The sequence below is a fragment of the Leopardus geoffroyi genome, chromosome E2, assembly GCF_018350155.1.
Source record: "Leopardus geoffroyi isolate Oge1 chromosome E2, O.geoffroyi_Oge1_pat1.0, whole genome shotgun sequence".
Taxonomy (NCBI): Eukaryota; Metazoa; Chordata; class Mammalia; order Carnivora; family Felidae; genus Leopardus; species Leopardus geoffroyi.
In genome coordinates, this window is record NC_059335.1 from 3,263,523 (window position 1) to 3,265,481 (window position 1,959).

Consider the following 1,959-nt stretch of genomic DNA (forward strand, 5'->3'; position numbering starts at 1 on the left):
GGCGGCGGGGGTGGGGGGGCTGGTCCACGCAGACCCTGCCTGGCGGCCCAGAGCGACCCCCGCAGCGCAGCGGCTCCCATTGGCTGGGGTTCCAGGGGCCCCAGCCAATCCTGCCAGGAGTCGTGGTTTTCCTGGGCTGGGACCCCCGACACTCAGAAGCGAGGGGCACCGCCGGATGGAGCCACAAGCACAGCTGACCCAGTGACACGTTGACATCAGTCTGGTGAGGGCAGGGCGGGTGGCATCAGGGACTGGGCTTTGGGGTGGGGGCCAGGAACTGGGTGCGGGTCTGAGCGAGAGGCGCCTTCAGGCCCCACGGAGCCCCCTGCCCCTGCAGTAGCTGCCGCCTCCCTGGATGTTGGATATTGAGTTCCAGAAGTCCCCCAAGGGGAAATGGACAAGAACACCACCCTTCGACCCGCGCTTCCCCAACCAGAACCAGACCCGCAACTGCTACCAGAACTTCCTGGGTGAGACCTTGCGGGCCAGGTTAGGGGGAGGGAGACAGAAGAGGCGGGAAGGGGTCCGCCCCACCTGAAGACAGGGAGAGGGTCCCGGACCGGCCTTGGTGGCGGTGACCGTTGGGGTGGGAGGGGAGGGGGGGGGGGGGGGGCCATGGTCGGAAGGGGCGGGGCCTCGCCGGGAGTGGGCGGGGCCTATCTGGAGGGGCCTGGGCCGAGGGGTGGGGCGAGGGTGCGATGGGCGGGGCCTGGCCTGGAGAGGGTGGAACCTGCTCTGGAGGGGCGGGTACCAAGTCCTGCAGGGGCGGGGCGAGGGAGGAATGGGCGGGGCCTATCCAGCGTGGGCGGGGCTTTGTCTGGAGGGGAGGAGACCCTGTCCTGGAGGGTGGGATCGAGTCTTGGAGGGGAGGGGCGGGAGAGAGATAGGCGGGGCCTATCCGGTGGGGGGCGGGACCGAGGCTTGGGAGGGCCGAGGCAAGGGAGGGATAGGAGGGGCCTACCCAGCAGGGGCGGGGCCTGGTCTGCTGGGACTGGGACCGAGGCAACCCCGCGGCCCGCTCCGCCCCACCCCTCAGACTACCACCGCTGCGTCAAGAGAATGAACCGCCGTGGGAAAAGCACGCAGCCCTGCGAGTATTACTTCCGCGTGTTCCACTCGCTGTGCCCCAAGAGCTGGGTGAGCAGGGGGCCGAGGGGGCGTCGACAGCCGGCCGGGCGAGACCGGACCGGGCGAGGGTGGAGGGTCCCGCGGAGCTGAACAAGCGCCCGCCGCCTCCCCTCCCGCCCGCCTCTCCCCAGGTGCAGCGCTGGACCGAGCAGATCCAGAGAGGGACCTTCGCAGGCAAAATCTGACGGCCTGAGGGCGGACGCCCCGAAGGATCAGCGCGCTGACACCCTCCACCCCCCACCGTCCTCGAGTCTCCCCGAGACTCTCTAAGCCACACATAAAGCTATGTTGCTGCTGACGTTTCTTATTATCTGGCGTGGGGGCTGGAGAAGACCTTTGTCTGTGGCCTGCAGCTAACACTACCGGTTCTGATGGAGGAGGGGGCAGGGGAGGATTCTGCTCCGTCGGGCTGCCATGGAGGGAGGGTAGGCAGGTGTCTAGGGCGGCAGCAACCAAGCCCCGTCCGCCCTTGCCCCACTGCCTCCAGCAGCAGCCGCCACCAGCCCGGGGTCCTCTCTGGATCTCTGGATGACCACGCGCGCCCACCCGAGTGCCCCTGACTGTCCATCCCCACACTTAGTCGCCCTCCGTCTCCTCCCTCAGGAGCCTCTTCCTCTCTGACCTGAACGCCTCCCCCACCTCCTTTGGGACTTCCATTCCCAAGTTCTGGGGTGGGGGGAGTCTACTGTGCACAGCCTCCCCCCCCACCCCCCCCACCCCCGCCAGCGCTGACCCCAACCCTCCCTCCCCTGCTCTGGACCCTTTCTTCACGACTCTCCGTCACTTCCGTGCCCCTGTTTGACTCCATTTGCCATCCTGTCCTCATCCCGT

General features: G+C 68.1%; 1 protein-coding gene across 3 annotated transcripts; it reads left to right on the plus strand.

Annotated features, from left to right (window-relative positions):
• Positions 1–121: 121 nt before the first annotated feature.
• Positions 122–1,426, plus strand: LOC123578562 (cytochrome c oxidase subunit 6B2). 3 transcript variants are annotated; one of them, XM_045441450.1, is made up of 4 exons: positions 122–223; positions 338–470; positions 989–1,137; positions 1,260–1,426. In XM_045441450.1, the coding sequence occupies exons 2-4, from the start codon at positions 356–358 to the stop codon at positions 1,311–1,313; spliced, it is 318 nt and encodes a 105-aa protein (XP_045297406.1). In that variant the 5' UTR covers positions 122–223; positions 338–355; the 3' UTR covers positions 1,314–1,426. The 3 variants fall into 3 exon arrangements, with proteins under 3 accessions (XP_045297406.1, XP_045297408.1, XP_045297407.1); XM_045441452.1 differs by having other exon boundaries at positions 1,037–1,137; XM_045441451.1 differs by having other exon boundaries at positions 137–223; positions 311–470.
• The last annotated feature ends 533 nt before the right edge of the window (positions 1,427–1,959 follow it).